The 25,134-nt window shown below is 38.9% G+C and overlaps 1 protein-coding gene across 7 annotated transcripts in view; it reads left to right on the top strand.

The window, feature by feature from the left end:
* Positions 1–25,134, top strand: part of CLASP2 (cytoplasmic linker associated protein 2) — a 118,200-nt gene that overhangs the window by 58,225 nt on the left and 34,841 nt on the right. For 2 of the 7 annotated variants that reach the window (XM_034061839.1, XM_034061935.1), the window contains exons 10-23: positions 539–631; positions 1,445–1,590; positions 2,898–3,033; positions 5,914–5,984; positions 7,002–7,061; positions 8,274–8,351; positions 8,932–9,099; positions 11,624–11,679; positions 12,556–12,726; positions 15,088–15,111; positions 17,668–17,685; positions 19,537–19,638; positions 23,386–23,556; positions 24,474–24,581. In XM_034061839.1, coding sequence (XP_033917730.1) covers positions 539–631; positions 1,445–1,590; positions 2,898–3,033; positions 5,914–5,984; positions 7,002–7,061; positions 8,274–8,351; positions 8,932–9,099; positions 11,624–11,679; positions 12,556–12,726; positions 15,088–15,111; positions 17,668–17,685; positions 19,537–19,638; positions 23,386–23,556; positions 24,474–24,581 — 1,402 coding nt within the window. The remainder of the gene's footprint in view (positions 1–538; positions 632–1,444; positions 1,591–2,897; positions 3,034–5,913; positions 5,985–7,001; positions 7,062–8,273; positions 8,352–8,931; positions 9,100–11,623; positions 11,680–12,555; positions 12,727–15,087; positions 15,112–17,667; positions 17,686–19,536; positions 19,639–23,385; positions 23,557–24,473; positions 24,582–25,134) is intronic. The other 5 variants (XM_034062011.1, XM_034061970.1, XM_034061896.1 and 2 more) reach the window with 3 other exon arrangements.

Below are 25,134 nucleotides of genomic sequence, written 5' to 3'. Positions count from 1 at the left end.
TGCATGGTTAGGTGGGTCAGACTTCAGTTTTGCTGGAGTTATTATGTAGTGAGAATTCTGGAGGCTGCTCCTTACCTTTACATACTGACTACATAACTTAATAAACAATAGGCTTGGAGTAGCAATACTCAGGGAAACTGTTGAAGCTTTTAATACATGTTTTCAGGCAAGTTTCTGTTTTGGTGTTAAGTGGCCAGCCCAGTTAAGAGCCTCATAGAGCCATGCGCTCTTGGTATGCAGGAGAGACCCACTGCCCCAAAAGAGTTGCACCAGGTTAAAAGCTGTTGGTTGAGTTTCATTAGGAGAACTCATGAGGAAAATGTAGATTCTTCAGCTTTTATTGACTATTCACTGCTCAGTGCTTTTTTAAAGCCTATTTATGCCTCTTAGGCAGCTCTCTGCAACTTAGGCAGCTCTCTGCAACTTTTGGGGGACAAGATTTTCATAATTACTATTGTATTTTCAGTGTTCTCAACTTCCTTTCCTTCAGGTTAGCTGCATATTGACAGTGTCATTTTTCTGTTTTTTGATACTTCAGATCTATTCTAGTCGAGAACTTGAAGAAACATTGAACAAAATCAGGGAAATTCTCTCGGATGACAAGCATGATTGGGATCAACGAACTAATGCGGTAAACTTGGGCAGTTTCAGGTCTGGGTGTATTTCAGAAAGGAGAGGGAACTGGGTGTTTTAAGCTGCTTTTCTTAAAGCAGGAGTAATTGAAGATGATTGATGGCATTTTCCTTTTCAAACCTTGCATCTTGTATACAAAATGAGTTTGAGCAAGGATTTTAAAAAGACCAAAGTACATTTTTGCTAACATTTAAGTGAAAGCTTTTCTACAAGCCATCATGTCATGTAAGTTTCAGCTGACATAGAATCATAGCTTGGTTAGGGTTAGAAAGGTTAAGGTTAGACCTTAAGATCCTAATTCCAAGCCCCCTGCCATGGGCAGGGACACCTCCCACTGGACACTGTTGCCCAAGGCTCTGTCCTACCTGGCCTTAAACAATGCCAGGGATGGCGCAGCCACAGCTTCCTTGGGCTTTTGTTTGATGCAAACCTGCCTATTCTGCAGGTGAACTGCTAGCAGTAGTACCTCTGTAGTGTGGCTCTAATAAGTTGCACTTGCAGGATTAAAATGTGTGTGTGTAGCATTTATTTTTTTTTATCAGGTTTATGGCATCTTAGTGTTCAGAAGCAGATATTTGAACAGCATTTCTGTATTGGTTGTTTATAGACTGGGATATCTGAGACCTTTTAGCTCTGGAGTTTAAGTAATAGAATGTTTTTACGTTTTTCAGAGTTACTGTTACATATTTCAAGATAATGCTTTGCTTTGAGTTTGAGTTATGAAAGCATTTGCTTGCAATGAAGCTGTTGCATTTTTGTTTCGCAGTGCATATTGGTGGTGTCCTAACTGAAATGCCTTACATTTTTCTAGCTGAAGAAAGTTCGGTCGTTGCTTCTTGCTGGAGCTGCACAGTATGATGGATTTTTCCAGCATTTACGTTTGTTGGATGGTGCTTTCAAGCTGTCGGCCAAGGACCTGAGATCCCAGGTGGTTAGAGAAGCCTGCATTACTGTAGCGTAAGTACTACTTGCGTGTGCTTGTGTACGGTGCTGCATTGAATATCAGTTTGACTTAGATGCCTTAGCAGTGCTGCAGGAAAGAGTATCCAGGGGGGCTGCTGTACACCATGACTGAGAGAGAATCAAGTCAGTAGCTGAAGCTAGAGAGAAAAAGAAACATTTAAAGGGATTTGCTCTCTTAGGGCCGTATACATCGTTGATAACCCTGTAACAGATTATATGTGCGGAGCAAGTTCCCATCATTGCACTGTGTACTTAGCAGTACTTATAGCAGTTTGTTTTAACCTGCACTATAATACTAGGGGCTAGTCTTAGGTGCACTCATGCTTTGGTGATTGGCACAGGACTTCACTGTGACTACTTGTAGTAGCAAAATGAGCTGCCCTATGGTGGTTTGGTGTTGTTCATGTCCATGGTAATTTCAGAAGCCATGGCTTCACAGAAATAAGACCTTCACTCATATCATCTTGGGCACTCACTGAATTCAAGGACAGGGGTAAAAGCATCATTGCTACCTTGGAGACCTGTTGGAGTGTGTAACTGTCCTTGCTAGTGAGACTGAGGCTTTGAGAAAATAACACTAACCTTCCCCAACGTGAAGTCAAGAGTAATGTTAAAAGTACTATGGAAATGTTCTTATCCATACTTAAAACCCTGGAATTTTTCTTGAACCCTGAAACTTAGATACATTTTGATGTGTCATTTGCTGCTGACTGCAAATTCTTTATATACTTATGCATATATATATATATATATATATATATATATATATATATATAGCTTCTGCATGGAAAATGCATTTTCTGTCACCACTGGACAGTTAAATTACAATGTGTTGTATGTGTTTGTACAGTTTGCCAAAATTGAAACCATAATGTTTAATAAACAAGGGAGTCAAATGTGATGGTTGGCTCATTATAATAAATTCAGTCGTTTTGCCTGCATTCAAAAGCAAAAAATCTCAATAATTTTCATAAGATTTTTAGATCTGTGTATTCTCAAAGTGTGTTAAAAAGGTAGAAGTACTATGATGTTTTCTGTGGACACGAGAATTTTAGCCTTTCAAATCATGGTATTTCTTCTTCATTGCAAAATAAAGTTATTACTGTTCACCCTTTTAATGAATCTAAGTACCAAGAATGTCCCACATATCCTGCATTTCTAATGAGGAGAGGACTTGGGAATGATGAAATTAATTTCTGTTGTTCTGAAAGATAAATCTTTATAATGTACTGTCAACTTTGTTATTTTAAGACTAAGAAATTGGCTTTTGTTAACAAGTTTTATTTCTTTTTCCTAACTAGCCACCTTTCAACTGTTTTGGGAAACAAATTTGATCATGGGGCTGAAGCTATTGTGCCTACTCTTTTTAACCTGGTTCCCAACAGCGCCAAAGTGATGGCAACTTCTGGGTGTGCAGCCATTAGATTCATTATTCGGGTAGGTGTTTCTCTTTCACTTTCTTACTGGGAGTATTCACGTAGTGGCTCTTTGCAGAGATAACATTTCTGAAATGAAGGATTATTATTCACTCTATAATGGAAGAGTAATTTTATGTCACAGACAGACAAATATTTATCATTGAAACCAGCTGGCAGCATTATCATAATAAAGATGGAGGAATAGGTATGAAAAGCAAGTCTGTTTTCATGATTTGTGTGTAATATGTTCATTGTAAAAAGGCAAATGTATTTCAAAGGTAAGTGCTTCTAACTAATTTTTACAAGACAAATTTAAGCTAGTAATTAAGGAGCTAGTAAGATGATTTTTTTTCCTAACAACAACAAAAATATTTTTATAAGAAAAAAAAACATAGTATTAAGATGGAATTGGAGCCATGGAGTTAATGATAAAGTGTTGAAGAGGTTGGACATTTGCAGATCATTTCAGAAAGCCCAAGGTCATGGAAGAGAAGCCCAATAGAGGTTTTAATCCTTGGGTTTAAGAACTTTATAAACTGAGTCCTTAAAGCTCTAGCATATAGATAAAAGGAATACTGTGTGCTAGGTGGGTTTTATTGTCTGTTCCTTAAGCATCTGCTACTGACTGGTGTCTGAGACAAGATATTTAGTTAGATTTCTGGGACTTGTAGTGGTATTTTCAAATAGAAGTGAGATGTTGCTTGTAGTTTCTACACGAAAAGCTATGGTGTTCTTAATGCTAGGCACTTAGGGGTATTCACCATGATCTCATCCATTGTTTTAAATTGTTTAGGTTATTGGAAACCAAAGTGGTTTCATCGCTCACACCTTTTATTGCAATTCTCAGTATGTTGTGGAATCTGTACTTATTCAGTCTGCCCATGACTCTGAGAATGTGCTCTGAGACTTCTGCATTACCTTTACATCAACACTTGGGCTAAGATCCATTGTGTTTTTATCCCAGACTCTTAAAATACACAGTGAGATGGCTGATGGCACAGAGTTGAGAGTTGAGGGAGGAAATACACCTTACACAGAGTGACTGAAGTTGTAAGATAATAATACCATGTGTAGTTGTAGTAAATGAGCTCAGGCATGTAAGAAACTAGCCCTGTCTTGTTTGTGGGAACAAATCAAGGATCAGGAAGGCAGCATGAAATTAAAATTCACTGATGAAATTAAACTGGTCAGTTGGAGACAAACCTGCACATTGGCTGTAGCTGTCCTGGTTTTGTTTCAGCTTCTGTTACTCTTAGCTGTAATTTGACATACTAGATTGGAGACATATAAGAGGGAGAAATCCTGCCCATGGTGTTCAAATACCCAACCAATAAATGAGTACAGAAAAAGAGGGAGGCTGTATTACACCAGGGATCTTGAAGAGCCTCATCATCTTCGTGCCTTTGGATTTCTTCTTTCTTTTCCAGATAGCTCTTACTGTCCTCTGACTTCCCTTTCTTGACTCACAGTAAATCAGGAAACCAAATTAAAAGGGGAAGGGGGGGGTGTGTATCATGATGGGATGGCTTGGTGGCAGAAAAAACACTTGCAGAGGGAGGAGGGATTCATATGGGGCAATTGAGCTGTCAAGTGGGTTGGGAGGAAGTGTGTATCATGATAGCTTTAAAGGGTAGCAGATGAAATGTGCAGTCTGAAAGCCGAATGAAAGCAAGCCTGAGGCTTTGATTCCTTTGCAGAACACTTTCTAGAAATTACAATGTCAATAGCTCCAAAGACTTGGAACATATAGGTTTCTCCATCTGTAAAAACATCTCATTCTTTCCCCTGATATGGCTTATTGTTCCCTTACTGGCAGTCGCATACCGCTTTTCAAATTAAAAACTATGTAAAACACAGACAGAACCCTAAAACCATGTGGGAAAGGGTATCAGTACAAGCAATAGGCTCTTCCAGATTTTTGGATTAATTCTCTCCTACTTTTGAAGTTGGCAGTACTCTTGAGAGCTCATAATCAGCTCTGCTTGTTTGGTGATCTGAGTGTTTGCATCCTGTGACAGTAACCTGGGGAGAAAGTGTGATACATGAGATAGTGGGAATTGTTCAGCACTGTACTTTCTAAGCAGGTTTTAATAGCCTACAGTTGCACACAGTATTTGGGACTGGTTTAGAAGTTATCTTATGTATTTAATCAAGAAAGGAATAAAAAAATGAACTGAAATAGATTTACTGAGCCCTGTTACTCTTACTTGGAATTAAAATGTTAATACTTCGTGTCTACAGTTCATTAAGCTGAAGCAAAGCTGCTTTAATTCTGAATTCAAGTTTTGCATTTGGATTTCATGTAGTTTATCTTACCTACTTACCTTACAGTAATTCAGGTCCTCTTTTCCCATGTGAGGATGTTTGGTGTTTCCACATCATTTACACACATAAGCTTTCTTATATTACATGTGAATGCTTTCATTTTATTGACATGTTTTGCATTAAAAGGATGGTCTTTGTAGCACTAGTAGTATTGATCCCTAAAAGAATGCCCATAGTTTCAGATTGATTTACTTTTTGCTTCACAGCTTATTTGTAAGATTGCTATGTCTGTGGCTTTTTCTTCTGTGGCAAAACTAAAATATCAACTTACAACCCCTTTGGGAAGACAGTTACATTGGAGCCTTTATACATGACTTCCAACAGCTAAATATTGCATATGATGATGTGATTGTTGGTGACATCAGAAATACTTTTTGCTTGACCTTTTGGAAAAGAATAGTTTTAATCAATAGATGTGTTAGCAGAAGCTTCTTGTTATAGAGACTATATTTAGTTTCAGTGAGCATTTTAAATGACTGCAGTTTTTATTATGTTGTTAATTTTGACTCAAGTAGTGCAGTACAAATTCAGGAATGCTTTTGTCATTAACTGCTTTGTCCTTTTTTTGTCTTAGCATACTCACGTGCCACGACTCATACCTTTAATAACAAGCAACTGTACCTCAAAATCGGTTGCAGTTAGAAGGTGAGTACATAATAAATAGAAAATCGTTAAAGCTGTTTATTTTTATACTTGATGATCATATGTTGGAAATAGAGAGATTTGAAGATCTGTGGCCACTACATCTGGATACACAAATCTGTGTTACATGGTAAACTACAAAACTTATTTTAGCAACGTTAGATCAAATGATGTTGAGGAATGGTCCTTTCTGCCATACCAGGGGACATGCACTGTATTCTTCTGCAGATTTCATTCTGATTTAAAATGTTTGTAATACTTCTTGGGAAAAGTACTTTCTGATTCAAAACCAGAAGATAAAAGAAGCAGCTGTACTCAAAACTGTGTTGCTCAGTCTAATGAGAATAAACAGCGCTGGTATGGAGAGGCATTGGCAGAGCATGAAACAGCCACACGTGTCTCTGCAAAGAACCAGCCTGAGCCCATGAGTAACTGTCTGGGCCAGAGCTCACAGACCTTGTGAGGTTAGCTTCTGTGACAGCACTGCAGTGTTCTGCATGGACTGTGTGCCAGCACCTTGCTTTCCTGATGGCAGCAGAACCCATAACTTCTGTGCCCAAAATAATAATCCTGCCATGCTGGGGACTGTGGGACTGGGACAGTGGCTGCTACCTGAGGCAGGGTGTGCTGGATCAGTATGTTGTCATGTCCGAGGGGCACTTTTAGCATGTTGCTTTTTCCAAGGACATGATAGCTGAACACTTGGATTGGCTTTTGTGTGTTATTTTATGGCTAATAAACTAGCAAAGCATATGTGTAATAGCATGACTTGAGCAATAGGATGGTTAATTGAACCACATCTGGTTTTTGAAGTTCAGGGTGAGTTAGCCTGCATGTTTGCTCTCTCCACAGAATATTTTCCCTTTGCAGTAAGGCAACCAATACCTTTATTTGCCAGACAAATGTACTTATATTTTATGTATTTGTTTCCCTCAGGGGGAAAGAATAAAGTTACTGTTCATTCCCCAAGCGTGTTAGAGAAATAAGTATTAATTACAACTTTTTGTTCTGTCTTTTTAGGCGCTCCTTTGAATTTCTAGACCTGTTGTTACAAGAGTGGCAGACACATTCATTGGAAAGGTAAGGACCAGTATAATTTTTCCCCAAAATAAACTACTAATGAATTTCCAGACTGAAATCTTTTCATTGAATCCTTTAATTGGATTATGTTGTTTGGTGTTGTCCAGCCTTTCTAGTACAGGAGAACGTGTAACTCATTCAAGTGCAGGGAGACAGGAGTTGTATGATCATGGAATCAGAATAGTTAGGGTTGGAAAGGACCTTAAGATCATCCAGTCCCAGCCCCCTTGCCATGGGCAGGGACACCACACACTAAACCATGGTACAGCCTTGACTGTATGTTGTCTCTTCTCCTTACCCTCTGTCTTTCCTACACCACATGTGAGCATGAGTATCACTTATGTCATATATCCTGTGCAGCAAAGATGCACTGGGGAGCTTCTGTCCTTTATCCTGGAATGGTGTTTGTGTATTTGCCATGGGAGGGAGCAAGTAGGATTAAGCTGGAGGACTTTTTCTGTTCATTAAAAGCACACTGTAGCTTCTCTGGGTAGACAGGAAAACACTATGTGCATCAGCTCTGCAGAATCTGTGAGCACGGAGTAATAGGAAGGGGACTGCAGGACCTCAGCCCCTCAAGATCCTCCTGAGAAAGGGAGCAATGGGGAGATCACTTGGTTTATGTCACTGTGTATGCATGTACAAAACAACACAACAACAAACACAACCCAAAGCAAACCCTTTATATCCCTCCCCCCCCCCCAAAAACAAAACCCATCTTGAATTAAAATCTGTTTATCATCACAATTTTTGGTTGTTCTGATAGGTGCTTAGCTGTGGGTTTTTTTGAATGTGTATTGAGATTAAGAGCTTACAGGCCAAAAGCTGTCAGAGGTATTTCCAGACTTACTAATCTTAACTTTTTCCTTTTTCTTACTACCAATATAGTAGGGGAAATAGCTTTTCCATTTCAGGAAAGCAGATGCCTTAAAAATGGTATTTTTAAGTAACTTTTTCAGTGTGATACATGGATGTATGTCTGAAAAGTAGATTATAACTCTCTTAAACTGAAGGAGGAAGCTTACCTAAACCTTCACTGAAAGTGCAGCTGGGTTCACCACTGTGCTGGAGCCTTTGTTTACTTCATATCTTGGGAAGAGCTATCTCAGCTGGTGTTTGCATCTTAGAGAAATGTCAATTACAGTGTAAAACTTTACTGCTTAAAATAGAATGTGGAGGAGCAAAATAGTGTGAAGAATGTCTGTCTTCTAGGCACGCAGCTGTGTTGGTTGAAACGATCAAGAAGGGCATTCATGATGCTGATGCAGAAGCAAGAGTGGAGGCAAGAAAGTGAGTATGGGCTACATTTTGCTCTGAAAAGTTGTGTATATTACATCAGTGATAGAAGGCTCTGATCAAGGTGAGCAGTAAGCTGTGGCTGAAGGAGAAGACATAAGTAGCTTGAAAATTGATGTTTCTGGATTAATGTCTAGTTTATTTTGCAGAAGACATTGTGAAAATTGAGGCAGTTGATACTGTCATGCAGCAGTTGAGGGTTCTACTGAAATGGGTGGTAACAGTTGATATTGCTGCATAATCATTCTTTGCTTTCCCCTCCCTCAGTTAAGTAACTGAACAACTGTTATCACTTTGACTAGTGAGAAGGCCAAAAAGAATTTATCTTGCTTCCCCATAGAAGCAGTAAGTGAATGTAAGAATTCCAGAGGATAGACTTATTTTCCAAAGATTAATTCAGTTGATGTAGCTGGTTCCTTTTATGATTTGGTAAGCGCTATTGTGTGCATTGCATATTTTCAGCCTGAGTTCCTTCCATTCCCATCCCTGATTCATTCTTTAATCTTAACTTCCTGACTCCACAGTTTGAAGACAATATGGAAGAATTGCCATGTGGTTATTCTCTTATTTACAGGGCTTATCTGGGTCTTAGAAATCACTTTCCTAGTGAAGCAGAGACTCTGTACAATTCTCTTGAGCCACCCTATCAAAGAAGCCTCCAGACCTACCTGAAGAATTCTGGCAGTATTGCATCTCTCCCTCAGTCAGACAGGTCATCCTCCAGCTCACAGGAGAGCCTCAAGTAAGGGTCCTTTCACTGTTTCTTAGCCTACGAACAAATAACATCTGTTTCTCAAAAGTGAATAAGCCAAATGTTTGTGGTGTACTGAAAAGCTGCAGTTGCATTTTGTCACAGTGTTGGTTTTTACAATAAGTTTTTCATTGTATTTTGTTGTATGACAATATTACCCTAGCAAGATGAAAAAGAGCAGTCAATTAACTGCATTTTAGCAGGCTGTTCTTATGTATTTAATCCTTCATGGCTTCTGTTACACCACAGTATCTTCGAGGTTCTCATACTGATGTCCAGTGTCTTGGTGCAATGAATATGTCTAGGAATAGTGTTGTTACCCCTTTTCTTATTCCTTTTTACTGGGAAGTACAAGAAAGGGACATGGACATGGGGGCTCAAAGACCTCCAGATCAGAGACATTCAGATCAGAGACTGGTGTTTTCTTCCTGTCTTCACAGTACTGAATATGCATTACTAGTATTTTGCAGCTATGCTGATTATTGGAGAGTGGCTCTGTGCTGCAGTCAGTGGAGCATTAAAATGTACACTCTTGAGCTAAACAAATGGGAAGTTTGCTTAGGTACTAATAGCAGTAGAAATCTACTGGCTTTTTAGAAGAAATGTAAAATAGTATGTGGTGGTTTTCTTCTTTAAGTTCTTGAAAGCTTCCTCAAAGTGTTTAACCCTGTTATGATTTTAATTCAAAAGCTTCATTTCCAAAGCCAGAGAACTTGTCTGCTCGCTTGTGACTTGAAAGCAGACTGCTTCCAGCATATTGGAAGTTAATCTTTTCCACTTTTTTTGGCTGCTGCCCCAAATACCAGAAGCTTAGCTTATCTTTCCTGTGGTACTTGTAGTGAGGAAAAACACTGTAAAAATCATTCGGTGATGTGGACTATTGGTAACACTTTATTTTTCACAAAGAAATGTTTATTTAGAGATTAATTACTTTTGTTTAGTTTAATCTATATGCTCTTTCTGAAAAATCAGTGCTGTAATGAGTTATTAGTAATAAAAAAGTTAAAAACTAAATGACAGAAAAATTGGAATCTTAAAATACTCTCAAATCCTCAAGTGTTGCTTCCTGTATTGCAAGGTATGTAAAGTGCTGCAGAATAGAAAGAAAGGAGTAAAAAGATTAATAGAAGATGTTATAATATTGAAATTAACTAATTTTTAATGTTTTTTCACTAATTTTGCATTTAGATGCATTTTATTTTCTCTGTGTTACCCCTAATTGTATTTCTCACTTCTGGTACAGATGTTGAGTTCTCCCTGTGTAGGCTACCTTAGGAAGTATGGGTATGGTTTTCCTAGAAGTCGGAAACCCCATAATTTTTGACCCTCTGAATTTACAGGTCTTATAAAGCATTTGATCAAGTATGGTTTTAAAAAGGCTAAAGTGTAGTTACTTGTGCCTACCTACATGAAACTGCTTAAGTGACATGTTACTTGCAGTAGATTGTAGTAGTTGTCTGGGCCTTCTGTCTGGAGCATCTTTTATATGGTCAGGATGTCCCAGGAGCTCTGCCTCAGCCTCCTCAACTTGCCTGCAGCAAAACGCCTCCAAACCACTAGTGAGTAATGGCAGAAGAGCAGGTATTACTCATAATAAGCTGCAAATACATGGTCTTCTGTGACAAGTTAGGTGACAGTGCTGAACTCTGGATTGTCACTGAGCACCTGAGCTTGTAACTTGGGTTGACACATCACATGAGGCATCTCTCATATCTGCTCTCTGGTTTCAAATGAGAGAGGGATTATTTTTAGTGAAGCTGAGTCTCCAGACTGAGGTGCTAATTTGGTTATTGATGGAATAGTCAACTATTTCAGTAAATACAAACCTTCCTGGTCAGATGAATATTTAGATTGCTAGGTAGGAATCAATGAACATTATGCTTTCTTCTAGTAGCCTTTTGCTTTTCCCTGGTGCCTCTGCCTGCATTTTACCCTTCTGATCCAGGCAGGAGGAAGGGCTCAGACTGAGTTCAACTTGAGTAAATGAAACGATTCTGCTTCAGCAGCTACTCTGTTTTTGTAGTAAGAGTAAAGGGAAATGGAGAGAAAACATGGAGGACAAGGCATGTTTTTTTTCTCCTTTTATAAATTGTGGGAGTCTCTAACATTGAAACAGGGGAAATTTAGTCTAGCTGCTTACAAATTCAGCATTTTCCTTTGTCATTTGTAACTCAAGTCTATGCAGCTTCCACCATTCTTGTTTGGCACCTGATGTGTAGGATCAGCCCTGAGGTTAACACTTTGTACTGATCATGCCTGAACCTTGTGTTAGCCATGTGCGCCTGTTGGTAACCAAAGAACTAATGCTTTGTGAAGAAAATGGAATTGTATAGAATATGAAATATGAGATGATTGTATTTTTCTTTTCATTCTGTATTTAATATGCTTATCTAAAATACATTGACACAGTTGAAGGGGAGAAAAGAACAGATTTTTTTTTTTCTCTCATTTAATATTGACTTTTGCATTTGATATATGAGACTTATGGGTTTGTTTTGTTGTTTTCTTTTTCCAGTCGGCCTCTATCTTCGAAATGGTCTGCAGCCAACGCAGCAAGCCTGGCAGGCAGAGGTGAGGTGGTTGCAGTATAGTGATATATGATGTGATATACGGAACAGCAATTGTTCTTTGTGTTCTTTGAATTAAAAGCTTTAAATGTGGCTTAACATTTTACTGTCTTAAGGTTTTCCCTTGTTTACAAGCTGAATGATGGTACCTGTCACTACAGACTACATCTGGAGTTAAGGCTGCCTCATACTTTATGTTTTGTGTATTTGCAGTTGCTGCACGTGTAAGACACAAATGATTGATTAGTAGCAAGTTGGCTTGGAGTAAATCACTGAACTGTTTACAAATGGCCAGTAGCTGAGGGTGCTTGTTTTCTGGATACTGAGATGGTAAATTGGGAGTCATTTTTGAAGACATAAAACAGTGGTTAAAATTAATGGAAGCAAATAGTTAATACTCAGTTCATAATAGGAGGTGAATAGAAATACTTTACTGAAGATGGGACCCTAAAGCAATTCAAGGTAAGCATTCAGCCCACTGGTGGCTGTATCGCAGCTGAAGTGTTGGGATGTTACCTCCCCTCAGAATCACAAGGGATGCCATGACTTCCCTTATGTTGATAGAGTAAGTCACATGAATGTTAAGAATGACATGAGTTGTATTGGGGTGAGAGCACATAGTTTGTATTAAACAATGCTGAAGTTTCATGATGGGTGAAGGTAAATACTACTGTAAAATAAATAGCTCTTTAGCTGAATTTCAAGGCAATACCAGGTCTGGTTTGTTCCTTAAGGTCAATAATACTTTAACTTGACTTACACCTTTTTACATGGCTTCCTGTCCTTTCCGCAGGTAGGCTGCGCTAGTAGAGAACGTTAACCTGTTTAATATAATGCATTTCATTCATTGCCAACTGATCTCCTAATCTTTCTTTGCTAGCTTCAGGCAGCAGCAAGAGCACTGCTGGCCCGGGTGCGCTGCAGAGGTCTCGCAGTGACATAGATGTCAACGCTGCTGCAGGTGCCAAGGCACGCCATGCTGCTGGGCAGCCCACTGGAGCTGGGCGCCTCTTGGCAGCTGGGCTGCCCCCAGGCTCCTATGCATCCCTAGGTAAGGGAGATGTCCTCACCTTGGGGGGGTTTATCTGGGGTTACAGGAAAGCACTTCTACCTGTGAAAAAATGGTCATTTCAGTAGTGCTGGGGTGTTGCAGAAGAGCAGGTGACAAGCTTAGAGGGAGGTTTTATTTGTCTTGTGCTGGGTGAATGCTGGTGCAAAGAGTGTGTCCATAGTATGGTCCTTACATTTGTTAATCTGGAGTTAATATTAAACATTGGATGGAGTGGTACCCTCACTTAACAGCATATGGTAATCATAGAATCATAGAATAGTTAGAGTTGGAAAGGACCTTAAGATTATCCAGTTCCAACCCCCTTGCCATGGGCAGGGGCACCTCACACTAAACCATGGCACCCAAGGAAATCATGGCCTTTTGTTTCTAGAAGTACTAAGGAAATGGGTGTTAGGACTCTGATTTTCCATTTTCTCATCTCCTTAGCTGACTGTTTTACAACAGTGCTGAAGAGACATCCTGGCAATAAGTGGTGTCTTCTTCACACAAGACAAAAGTTTTTTACACAATGATACATGACATAGATTTTTTTCCTAAGCATGTTGGTGGAACTGTGTGGATGTTTTTCATGTGGGTGACATTCCTTGATAAGACTATTTCCTGTTGGATATAGATAGTGCTGCAACTGATAAGAGTGCAGGGGACTATTGGGTGGTGTTGATGGCAGATGCTCGAACCTTCACTAAGTGGGAAGGGTAAAGGAATATGGGCAGAGTTTTCTCTATTCAGGTTATCCATACTATAAGAGTAGCAATAGGGGAAGTGAGATTTAGTGTTCACAAAGCTGTTAGCTTTTTCTTCTTGGTTTGTGTGCCAGTGAGATCACTGACGAGGCATGTCCTAATGTCAGTATTGCTTAAGATGCTCACGAGAGACAGAGAAACCAGATAGTTCCTCTGATTTACCTGATGTTTGGGGAGATGTTGGGTTATGGTTTCCAAAGCTTTTTGTTATCCGTTTTAGAATTAAAAAGTAGTTTCAATGAGCTGGTTCTTTTTTCATCAGGAGCTACTTGAATTGGTTTGAACACCACTGACTTTAGGATTAAGTTTGAGTGTGTGCAATGCTGATTAAAAGGAGTACTTGCTACGTGCAATAGGGATTTTGGGTGTGAGGTCCCTCTAGTGCCCACGGAGGGGAATTGGAGAACCTGGATAGCAGGTGGACACCAGCTTGCTGGGTGGAGGAGAGATGCTTGTGGAATCCTCAGGTCCTCCTAACTTAATGCCTAAAAGCCTGAAATAGGAGGGATTATTATTCTCCAAGCTCAGATCATTGCCTGCTCTGTTTTGATTTGCAGCAGGACATGTTCTAAGTGTCAGATAAAGCTGGTGTTGAGAAGTAAAAGTGGCACACAGCATGGTGGTAGAAGGAAGAAAGAAAGTAAAACAAGAAAGAGGAGTCTCTCTCTGTTAGTCTGTCTTCCTGATGCTGCTGAATTGGACTGCTTTGGTCTTAAGCATTTCACAGAAAGGTAGCTCTCCATTGATGTATTGGTTTGCTTTCAGAGCATTTTCAGCAGTATGGGATTCATGCCCAGGAATTTGTAAGCAAGGATTGAGGGAGGAGGGTACAGAGGTTTTCAGGGAAGTGAGTAGTGGTGGGTTTATGCTGGGTTAGAATGCACAAATAAAGAAATGGCTTATTCTCTTCGTAGTTCATGGGTTTGGTGAGTGAGGGTGGGAGGACGACATTCTGTGGTTATTCTAAATGTTGACTGCCTTTGACATAGTCAAGTATTAATGTCCTTCTGGAGGAGATTGGAGCTGTAATTGTATCTCTGTCAAGCTAAATGGTTTGATTTTGATTGTTCCTGTCAGAACACATGTGTGCTACTTTCCAGCTGAACTGGTGAATCTTTAATGCTTTTGAACCAGAGTGGAACTTTCTTCCATTTGTCCTCTGTCTGTATTGTCATGTCTTTTTTTCGTGCTGCTCCTTACCCCAGTTGGAGCTTCATGCTCAGGAGCATATTTTATAAGGACTCTTATACTGTTGCTCAGTAATGATATAAATATGAACTAATGCTTCAGTAGTGGTTGATGCCAAACCTGAAACAGATCATAAATGTTTTACTTGTGAGGGTTTTCTTCAATCTGGGTAATGTAGAGAGATTCCACATCCCTGTGTAGGGTATCCCTTTCAGGAGTTCTGTACCTTGTACTGAGAGAAACCTACTTTTACTTAAGGTAGCTTAAACATGCATGAATTGGATAAACATGTCTGCTGTGTTTAATATTAATGTATTTTCCTTAATTAATGTTTTATGACTCTGCTGTGAACACCTTTATTCTAACACACTAAGTTTTCCATGTTTCTTTGCCTGCTTTTTCAACAAAGAGGATACTTCTGACAAGATGGATGGTAAGAAATCATTTAGTCTGTCCTTAATTCTGTTAAATACTTAATAAAGCGTCTTATGTAAAATTATTGTTATTTAATATATTTCTTTTCATTAACAAAAATACTTTGCTGTTTTCATTAACCCTTATGTAATCTTGATGTCTTGATGTATGTGTTGTGTTGATGCTGTATTTATCAATGTTTTTGATGACTGGTCTATCAGCAGCAGAAATGGTTGTTACTCCTATTCTGTTTTAAGAGCTGTGTTAATTACAGAGCAAGTCTAATCAATACATGTGTTTTTAAAACTAGCTGTAGCTAGTTTTACCTGTAAGTTTTACCTGTAAAGTCAAATTATTTGGCTTCATGGCAGAACAGCAGTGGGAGAGCAGAAGGTGCTTGGCCACATAATTAAGGACTTTTAAAGAAATTAAACTCTCTTTCACATGTACCGTATCAAAATCTAGTCTGACTACTGGATTTTAAGTGCCAGGAAATCCTGTAGTATAATGTAATTCTATTAAACAATAAGTTGTTAAGAAGACCTATCTGTTAAAATAGCTTACCACGTATTCCAGCTATGTTTTAGCACTTGGGTTTTCTTAATTCATTGTATTAAATACATGGAGGCAGTTGTCATGTATTTTTATCCTAACTGCAAAGCAGTTGAAAATGAAGCTTCCTACAGCAGTTGTCTGTAAGTTTTGCCTCCCTTATAATAAAGTGTGTTGTAGATCAGTCAAACACAGAATCCCAAATCATTTTAAAGCACAGATCATCAGCTTCATGAGAAGCAGTTGAGAATATACATGAAAATTTGAGCCATATTTGGGCATTGCAGGTGGCAAGCCTATTTGAATAGAATGAGGGGAGTTTGTGCAGGAAGTAAGTCTTTCTTTTTTCCATGTCAGATTCCCTTATGTTGTGTAGAATCTTAAGCTTCTGCACATTGTCACCAGCAACAAAGGTTCTTAGGGCCATGTGTGCAAGATTTTTGTTCTGCTCTGACCAATAGTCACAACTGCTGGTGTTCCACACATCATTTTATAAGCAGTAGGGGAAGTGTCCCACAGTTGGTCAGTATAACAGGGTTTTTTATAGAGGGTGTCTGTAGGGATGATGTGTGGGACAGGATGAACACAGCTTAGCTCTCCAACTGTAGCTGCTCTAATGGTGCTAACCACCACCAGGAGGAACTAACATTCTTTAACTTCTCCACTAACCCTGGCCGTGTGGTTTTACCACTTCTTTTGCTAGTGTCTTATAATAATCCGCTATCAATCACTGGAGATGAACAAACACCAGAAAACTGATTTCATAAATTGAAAGTAAGTAGTTTTCTATCATATAGCTCTTGGAGCTGATAGTGAGCCTTTAGCCATCCAAACTTGGTGGGTAGCACAAGGAAGGAGAAGCAAAACAGTCCCTTTTAGGAGCAGTTAGCTATTAGCCTTCTTAGGTGCTGCATAGAACCTGCCTTCTAAGATCCAGCCCTGGAAAATGTTAGATCTGGGGGGATAAGTTAGGGGTTTGGGGCTTTTTAATAGAGACTGGCAAATTTGATCGGGAAAACATTGAGGCACTCCTACATACATGTTACTGTAACTGGTTTTTGTGAAGAAGCATTGAAATTTACACTGAATTAATCTTTTAGAGGGAGTTTTTAAACCAACACCTTGAAGATAGTGTAAGATGAGGAAGCCATGGCCAGAGCTGCTGAGATAGTTCAGCTGAGGCCAGCCAAAAGCACTGACAGATGTTGTAATCATTGAAGTTCTTTTACAAGGCAGAAATGGCAGAAAGTGAAAATAGGAATGGAAATACCCATTGGTTTTTTTGTGAGGCATTTAACATTTTTATCACTACCAGTACATGTTTAATTCCACAATCAGATTTGCTTCAGAAGAACTTGGAGAGAGGAATGACTGCTATTTAGAGAGCTTCCCATCAACTTCCAAGTACTGATGTCAGTCAGAAGATTTGTCTGACTCGCATGTTGTCATCTTCAAGCCTTAAGCTTGGTGTACTTGTTCACATGTGATCTGCTTTCAGCAAGCTCATTGCTTCCACTTCTCTGAGCAGAACTGCATTCTCAGAGAAATTATGGACTTAATTCGGAGACATCCTCCTTGCTGTCTCTTGTCCAGTTATTGCTGTCCAGTGTGGGAAACACTGTGGTTTTTCCACAGATAATGTATAATAGTATGTTTTCATTTCCAGAAGGTCTTGCACTAAGGTATTTTTAATGCCTTTTTTCATCTGTACGTGGAATTTTATTGACTGATGTCAGTTTTGATTTTTTTCCTATTTATTTTTTGTGGTGGTTCTGTAAACCAGCTTGGAAGTCAGTGTTAAATGCTGTGCTCCTATAAATGCTGTGCTCCTATAACTCACTAGCATTATAGTATTGGTGTTTCTTGATAATGTTTCTTCAGTTCGGTAATGGGATTGCAACACAAAAGCTATAGCCCTCTCGATAAAATTTGTCAAGTTCCATAAAATTAATCTCAAAAAGGAATTGGAGAGACACAATATTGTTTGGAATATCATGTATTTTATTATTTTTTTCCTGTTTAGGAACAGCTTCTGAAGATGGTAAGAAAATATTTTGTTAGACCAGCTAATATTTTCAGCTTCATATTTCCATTGATACAAATAAAGCTTTAGAAGTAGAATATGGTCTTTCCAGGGCTTTGTGGAGGTTCATCAGTCCAGATTGCTTATGCATCTAATACTTGGTTGTCTTGTAGTATCTTCAAAATTCTTTTGCTTTTATCTCATTTCTCGAGTACTCATCTGCAGTAGAAGTGCCATGGCTTAATGTTTTGTGTAGCATAAAAAACATAGGAGCTTTATCATTTTCCATGTGTTTTTAAAGCCAGTCTTGTCACAGAATATTCCATCAGATGTGTTCGTGCTCTGGGAAGCAGGTGCTACTATTACTTATTTCTCTGAGACCTAAGAATTTATGTTCAGTACACTATTAACATTTAAACCTGTCATCAGTAAATGGATGTAGAGACTCCGAGTGAACAGTTCATTTGCTTCAGAAGCACTAATTTGTTACTCTGATAAAATTGAACCAGGTTCCAAGTGGAAATTTAACATGGTATCGAAATAGTGGCACTCTGTATTCCCAGGTTTTTGGGCCAGATTCTGTATGCATTTACAAGCCTTGCAGTCTCACAGCACTCGGTGGGAAAACATTACTGTTGGACAGGGATAACTAGTAGAGTTTGGACTAGTTGATCTAACCATTCTCACTAGCATTTTGTTTTCTAAGTTTAGTGAATAACCTCCTTTATCCTGATTCTCTTATAGACTCTCATCTATGGCTATTCCCTCTACTTGGATGAATAATATTAACTTGGTTGGTCTCCAAATTCTGCTGTGGAAAGTCTAAAGAGACTAGAACTTAATACCAGTCTGTGTATCTAATTCTTCTGGGTCTAATATTGACTCTAAATGTCTAGAAAACATTTTAATGATGCTGGTTTTAAAGTGGATTACTTGTTGAGCTGCATTTACCCTGTATAAGCTTTTTGGGGTTTGTTCTTGCAACTTGTAAGAATTTGGTTAGCATGGTTTTGACTTCAGTTTCTCTGTTGCTGCAGAGATTGGCTCAGGAAATGTAGGATATACTTCTGCTATTTTCTTTTATGAATATTCTTTCGGTTACTTATGATTCATCCAACTGGGGTCTTCCTTTCTTTTGCAATTTCACTGTACATGCTGGGTGTTATGAGGAACACTACTAATAATGCAGAAAAGTTAAACCCAAACCAAGGTGGTTTGGCTCTGTAGAGGGAAGTGAATCTATTGGTTTAGTTCTTTTATTTGTTGAGAAGAGTAGCATTTCCTTGTATTGTGTTCTCACTGAGAAGTACTTAAGTGTACTTGCTCCTTGTAAAATGCTGGAAAAGGCTTGGGAAATCAGGTAGAAGTCTGTGTACCTGTGGCTAGGCTAATGGTGGAACCTTCCTTAAAGTGAAGTTAGGCAGAAGCCTCAGAACCCAGTCAACATAATTTCTGTAGGTTTCTGACAGCAAAAGCATAATTAGAACCACAAGTAATCATGAGAAGACTGTACCTGGTACAGCATCATTAGCATATGCATTGCTTATTATATTTAATAAACTTCCCTTTTTTAATGTAATCAACCCATTGATGGAGGAAGCAAGAACAAGCTAGCTAGGGTCAGGGTGTTCAAGTGGTAGTATAAATCACTTACAGAAACATGCAGCATCAGAGGGGAAGTACTTTGATTCCTCCATTATTAAGTCCTTCAAGGTGTTCAAATTTCTACTAATTATCCCAAATGAATTTTCACCAGTCGAGTTACATTATGCTGCTTTCTTACCTAAAGAGAATGTTAGTAAAAGCTACTGATGCTTTGCTTTCTACATTACTGTCCAAAACTGATCTAATGCCCTTTTTCCGTTCTAGGTCGTGTACGAACAAAGCTTTCAACACCTTCTGTTGGCATTGGCAATTCTAAAACAGATTCAAGAGGACGGAGTAGAACCAAAATGGTGTCACAGTCTCAGCGTATGTATATTCTATTTGTCAGTTATACCTGATAAAGAGGCCAAATGCTTAAGCATATATTCATTGACCAATGGCTACAGTCAAAGTTAACTTTAAAACATAGCTACATACTGAGTTGTTGTTCTGTGCCTTAGGTTCTTCATCGCCAGACAGCAATGAAGGTATTTTTTCAGTGTTTTGGGTCAGTGGTATTTGCATGCTTTTCTAATTCATGTTGTTTTTCTCTGGACAAAAAAAATAGGTCTTCATTTGCCAACTAAATTAGATATTGGAACCAGAAATGAAAACTAAATCTACCCTTATATCCTGTCTTCAGTTATAACTTCTCAACATTCTTTTCCCCCCCATTTCTGACCAGAAGAGTGGGTACCCTGAATGGTGTCCTCAGTGTTACCTGCCAGACCTAATTGTCATTCTTCAAAAGGCCTTATTTTTCAGCCAGACATACCTGTTTTCATTTTAAGCTGGGCTCTACTTGAGCTCTTGGATCTTTTTGCACTGTATTCATGTCTAAAGAGATAAGTTGAATTGATACTGAAATAACTAGATCCGTTTACATGTGATGATGTGTGAAAATTAAACGCATGAATTCATTTTTACAGCCTTTTATTAGCATTTCTGTTCATCACTGATGGCTCCAGATAGCTCATTAGACCCTGTCAGTGGGGGAGAACAAGAATTCTGAGATGTTCTAAGGAAGATAACCAGGCACATACAAGTGGGCAGGTGAAGGGCAGTTGTGGCACCATGTGCCAGCTTTGGGGTTGCTTTACCTGACTGGAAATTGTCACATCCTTGTGGGGAGCAAAGTGCTCAATGTTTCCATGCTTGGTTACTTCCCCAGCAGATAGTGGGAGAACAGCTTCCTATCAGATTGAAGCTTTTTGCTTTTATGTTTTAATAATTGCTGCACCACAGATGCTTTTGTCAATTTGGGTTACAACAGTGCTTTTGTTCAAAGATCATTTTATGAAAGACTTGCAAATTTGAATGCTTTTACAAAAGATACTTTTTTTTTGGGTTTCAGAAGCCCTTTACTCTCCTACTTTTAAATTGTAACATGAAATAAGTGTCTATACAATCTATAGCTCATTCGTTTATTCTTATCTATGGAAAAAAATAGCTCCATTTTTTTCCTCTCCTTTCCTGCTTGGTTGTCAGGTTGTCAGCAACATGTGCAAAAATGCCATTGCAATCTTCATTCAGAGAAAAAGAATTGCATTTCTGAATGGAAACAAATTCTTACTCTTGTACCTCAGATGAATTTTAAAGAGGCAAATCTGAAATTCTGTGCAAGTCTTTTCAGTTGTGCCATTGTGAGTTGGTTTTTTGTCATCCACCGCACCTGCAGCTCAGTTCCTTTACTGTCTGTCTCTAAATTAAAGTTTTTGGCCTTGTGTGTGATCTTTATTTTTTCTTTTGTTGAGCTGTTGAACCTCTTGAACCTTTTTGGCAATGCAGTATTCTTTGAAAGTGATCTGAAGGCTCCAGTTTCATGTTTAATTGAACTGTAATTCTTCAGTATTATCCAGTTATTGATTAGAAAGCTGAAGAATTGTAATTTGCTTGTGCAGCTTTGCTTCATCTGCTTTGTGCATAGCATCTGAGTTTAGTTCTTCAACTGTGGAAGCTACTTAAAAGCACTGCTTTAACATAACCCCCTGTGGCTTTTTTTCCTGTGTGAAATGACTAAAGCTTTCTTATTTCCATTTGCCATCCATTTCTTTAATCTGCTCTGCTCCCTCCCTCTTCATGGATTATAAACCCCTACCCTAATCCTGCCTTTACACTTGGTCAGGATCACAGTCTGCTAACCCCATTGGTGGTAAGAGTCTATGGAATTTGTGTACTCATCATTGTTTGATCACTTGTTTGACATCTCTCATTTGAGGACCCTATTCAGCAGAAACTCTGGCTCACTTCTCACCTACTTGGTTGTAATCCTTATTTAGAAGGCAGTAGGCTTGCAAGGTTTTGGTCAGTTTTGGAATGCTGTTTTATTAGTACTTCTTTCATCATTCACTTCCCCTAGACCTGCTGCCAGTGCTGGTACTGATAACAGTGTGCCAGTGCTGTTATCAGCATTGTGTTTTCAGGATATTAAGCTTCATTTGGTTTGCTTGCACTTCGCAGGTCAGACTGTAGGAAGATAAAGCATTAGAATGAGAGATTGCATTTCTTCTATATATTCTGAGACTTGTGTAAGTTTTTCAGGGTTTCAAACTATTGAACAAAACCTTCAAGAAGTCTCCAGCTCAGTGAAGACTTTTGAAGTATTTTAGTTGTTTTAAAGAGATGCAAAATACTGGAGGGCAGGAAGAAGGCAGAAGAATAGCAGGTCTAAGTTGAATGCCCTGATATGCAGAAATTGCTTAACCCTTAATTTTTGCAGCCCATAGCAGTTGTACAGACTTGCCCATTCCTTTTGTTTCGCTATAGAAGTTATTCTTGATTTCTGCAGGCTGTTGAATATTTTATTTATCATTTCTGCTGAATAGGCCCATAGTTTGGAAAAGGGATTTTGCTAAATGACCATTTCCAGTTCGAATTCAAACAATGAAAGTCTATGCATGGTACATCTCTTCACTTTTCCCCTACCCTTCCTCCCAGCACATGTTCTATTTTGTTTGGGATTTTGTTTCTTTTCCCATATAGTCAAGCTTTAATCAACTTGTATGTTTTTTTTAACATGCCTCATAAGAAGTAACCCATGAAACTCACTTGGGATGTTGCATGTGAAGTCTGTAGATCTGATAGCATAGCTGGGGGCATACAGTTACCTGGTTATTTTTTAGAGATGACTCAAAGGTTTGTATCTGTATGGAATTAATCTTGGGTTAAAATTATGGTTTGCTTTTTACTTGGTCAGACTTCTTGAATTCAGCAGTTGGGGGCAATGTACTTACAGCAACTGGTGGTAGAGATGAGTTACAACTAGACAAGAATGGATTCCCTATTGGGGCTTAGAACTTTAATTTTCTGTAGTTGAAATATCAAAATCGGGGATCAAGACCAGTTTCTGGTAGCAAGTGCAGTGTGTTGAAGATTCATAGCACTCCATAATGTACAGTTTTGATTAATGAAAGTATGAGATTCTTAAATATGTCTTGATCAGGATTTTTAGCTTGTTTAAAACCAGTTGAAGATTGTTATTTGAGTCTGTGGTATAACATCCTCAGAAATTAACATAAGAACTTTACTTGTCCTCAGTGACATTTTACTTCTCAGACTGTCATGCTTGAAGACCCCACTCTTTTAAAAGCAAGAGTGAAGAGTTTAAATATTAGGAAAAATATGTTATGTTATTATGACATTAGTTGCATTGGAAGAACTGGATAATAATGAAATCACTAGTTTAAGGTTGCTCCCTTTAGCTTTTTAGCAGACTTTGGGGGTTCGGTTTTGGTTTGGTTTGGGTTTTTCATTTTTTTAGTGGAAAATGTGATTAAAGTTCATGTTAGAGACATTGGAACTGTTGATGAAGACTAGAAATACTGTTCATGGTTTCTTAAGCGTATCTAGCACTAAATACCATGTCAAGTGCTTCCTTGAATTGATAGTTTTACCTACCTTGTGCGCAGTGCTCTAAGAACGTGGAACAAGGTATTTATTTCACATCTGTACCTTGTCAGTTTTCCAGACCATTTCAGTCTACCACCACTTCCCTACTAACTTCAAGCATTCCTTTTTAACTACAGTTGTGCCTCTTCTCTTGCACTTACTTACATTTGTTCATTTTGCCTTCAGCTGGCAGTAGATCTGGGTCTCCTGGAAGAGTTTTGACAACAACCACGCTTTCCACTATGAACACAGGAGTTCAGAGGGTGTTAGTGAATCCTGCATCTGCACAAAAACGGAGCAAAATCCCACGAAGTCAGGGGTGCAGTAGAGAAGCAAGTCCTTCCAGACTGTCAGTAGGTAAGAATCATTGAATAACTTGGTTTCTTTATAGCCCATCTTACTGCAAGTGCCAGCTTGTGTTTGGTTGTAGGTGGATGATACAACTGCAGTACATATCAATAAAAATCTAAAACATGCCTATTTTCTGAGGCTAGTCTTCACCAGGTCTAAATTTAAGCTGAACCTTCAAATTGTTGTCATTTATTTGTCAGAATGCAATAGTACTTCTTTTCCTAACCTCTCTTTGTTCCTTCTCTTTCCCTTTTCTTCACTTTCTATCCCTACCCCCCAAAATACCCACATCCATTGAATGAAAGTGTGATACCATCTTGAAAAGATTACTTTCTTCATTACTTTTGTGTTGTGTGCTTCCATGTGTATATTTCATTGATAGAAAAATGAGTGTCATATGTCTTAGACCTCCTGATATAACCTGATTATTACAAGCAATACTATTGAAGAATATAATTTGATGTTAATGGTGTTGCTGCTGCTCTTTGGTGTGTATTTTGATTTTTACCTTAGGTGCATTCATTTTCTGTGTTCTATCTTTGGAAAACCATGGGGTTTTTCATTTGTGTTACTGTTGATCAGCTTGATCTGAGTACAAACTCTGAATCAGTAGTCTCTTCAGATTTTTTCATGACTTGTTCCCTCTTCATCCTTTTGGCCATTCATTCAGGAGTTGGTAAATCCCCATTTTGAGCTGTATGAAGCAATAACTTCATTGAATGGGCTACACGTAGTATGCTCCAGCACAATCAAACAAGTGTGCAGAAACAGCTATGACTTAGAATACAACATAATCATCAGTGTCTGTTCTTAGAAATGCGTCTTTGATCTTACTTCAAAAACACAATTGCATTAAAATTGCAACTTTTCTTATGTCTTCTCCCTTCTGTGCTGCTGTTTGTCTGTACCCTGAATCATACTAGCACGAGGCAGCCGCATTCCTCGCCCTAGTGTGAGTCAGGGGTGCAGTCGGGAGGCCAGCCGTGAAAGTAGCAGGGACACGAGCCCTGTCCGCTCTTTCCCACCCCTGGGTAAGTACTTTCTGCCCCTTGTCCTGCATGGCTGTCCCTGCCCTTCATTACTGCTCCTAACGAGTCCGTGCCTCCTCCATTTAGCTTACAGCCAGCCACCATTATTTTCCCTTCCTTTGGCTCACTCACCACTTCCTTCCATGGAGAGCTGACCAATGTGTGAATGGGTTGCACACTTGAAAAACGCTTTGCTAGTGTTAGTCTTACCTTAAATCCCACTCTTGGAAAGGTGTGTGATGCGCAGCATCTGGGTACCTTTTTCAAAGGGCAGTTCTGCTTTTGGAAGGGTTTTTGAAACTGTGTGTTTCTCTCCTTACTACAGTACTCGTGGCTTGGGTGCAATTAGATAATCCATTTCTCAGTGACCCTCTAGAGCAGAGTACAATGTGGCTGTCATCATCTGCCTGTCACTGCACCAGCTGCTAGGGCCTGCTGCTGTTCAGAATTGCTCTCTAGCCAGTGAATTGTTTTGGTGTATAAGAAGAAAATATACTTTGACAAGGTTGTTGAGCTGTGTCTGTTCTTGAAATGTCAGTAAGACACAGGAACATTG

This window comes from Melopsittacus undulatus, chromosome 1 (genome assembly GCF_012275295.1).
Source record: "Melopsittacus undulatus isolate bMelUnd1 chromosome 1, bMelUnd1.mat.Z, whole genome shotgun sequence".
NCBI lineage: Eukaryota > Metazoa > Chordata > Aves > Psittaciformes > Psittaculidae > Melopsittacus > Melopsittacus undulatus.
The sequence above is the reverse complement of the archived record's forward strand: the minus strand, read 5'-3'. Positions and strand labels throughout refer to the sequence as shown.